At 54.2% G+C, this 1,189-nt stretch overlaps 1 protein-coding gene across 1 annotated transcript in view; it reads right to left on the reverse strand.

The window, feature by feature from the left end:
• LOC101853904 (nuclear receptor corepressor 2) overlaps window positions 1-1,189 on the reverse strand; it is a gene marked incomplete at its 3' end in the record, with an annotated part of 40,577 nt that overhangs the window by 14,148 nt on the left and 25,240 nt on the right. The window contains 1 exon segment of the mRNA XM_035973584.1: window positions 452-1,189. Within this exon segment, the coding sequence (XP_035829477.1) occupies window positions 452-1,189 (738 nt within the window).

Below are 1,189 nucleotides of genomic sequence, written 5' to 3' on the forward strand. Positions count from 1 at the left end.
ATAGATAGAGAGATACAAGGATATAGATAGAGAGATACAAGGATATAGATATAGGGATACAGGGATATGGGATATAGATAGAGAGATACAAGGATATAGATAGAGAGATACAAGGATATAGATAGAGAGATACAAGGATATAAATATAGGGATACAGGGATATGGGATATAGATAGAGAGATACAGGGATATAGATAGAGAGATACAGGGATACAGATAGAGAGATACAGGGATATAGATAGAGAGATACAGGGATATAGATATAGGGATATAGGAAAGAAGGAGGAAAGATAAAGACGATAGATGTTTGATAGGAAAGAAGGAGGAGAGATACAGACGATTATGTTTGATAGGAAAGAAGGAGTAAACCACAGCAGAGCACCCACCAACCACTATCTTACTTGCCCACACAGACGGACAGACACACAGACAAACAAACAGAGCGACTCACCTCCCCTCCTCAGCGCCGGGTAGAGTGGACTGGTGGCCCACATGGGGTATGAGCGGACTCGAACTCTCTCCCTCTGTGAGCTGAGAGCCGGCCGACAGACTCTTGTCCCCCTTCCCCTCGCCTTCTCCCTCCCTCTCCTCCTCTTCCTCCTCCTCCTCCTCCCCTGCCCCCGGGGGTAGCGGCAGACTGAGGGGTCGCCGGGGGTCGTAGTGGGAACTGTCCGGGCCCCTCGCCCCACCACTGACAGCTGCCACCGACACGCCACTCTGCCCGTGGCTTGACGACGGTGACGACACTGACGAAGGGTTGGCGGTTTGTGACACCGTGTCGTCAGAACGTTGCCCCGGCGTGTCACTGCTGGGTTTTGACGTCACGTCGCCAGGGAGTGACGCGGCAGCTGTGGCATTTAGCGACGCAGCGTCACCAGCCTGTGTCAGTACGTCAGCTGGCGGCAGTGACATCACATTGTCACCTAGTGACGTCGTAGGTGCAGCCCTGCCGTGAGATTCGCCCGCCCCCTGGGGTGAGAAAATGGCGTCAAGTCCTGGAAGAATATTGGCCGCGGGGGGCGGTTGGCGGGTGTCACTGTCAGAAGTTATGGCCGACTCTGAGCTGTCAGCTTCCGGCTGTGTGGTGGAGGTCGTGGGGCAGGGGTCGACGGTAGAGGTTGCGGGGTCGCTGGTAGAGGTCACAAGACCAGAAGTCGTATCCTCTCCGCTGCTGGTCTGTGCTGGGAGG

Source organism: Aplysia californica, unplaced genomic scaffold, assembly GCF_000002075.1.
Source record: "Aplysia californica isolate F4 #8 unplaced genomic scaffold, AplCal3.0 scaffold01454, whole genome shotgun sequence".
Lineage (NCBI taxonomy): Eukaryota > Metazoa > Mollusca > Gastropoda > Aplysiida > Aplysiidae > Aplysia > Aplysia californica.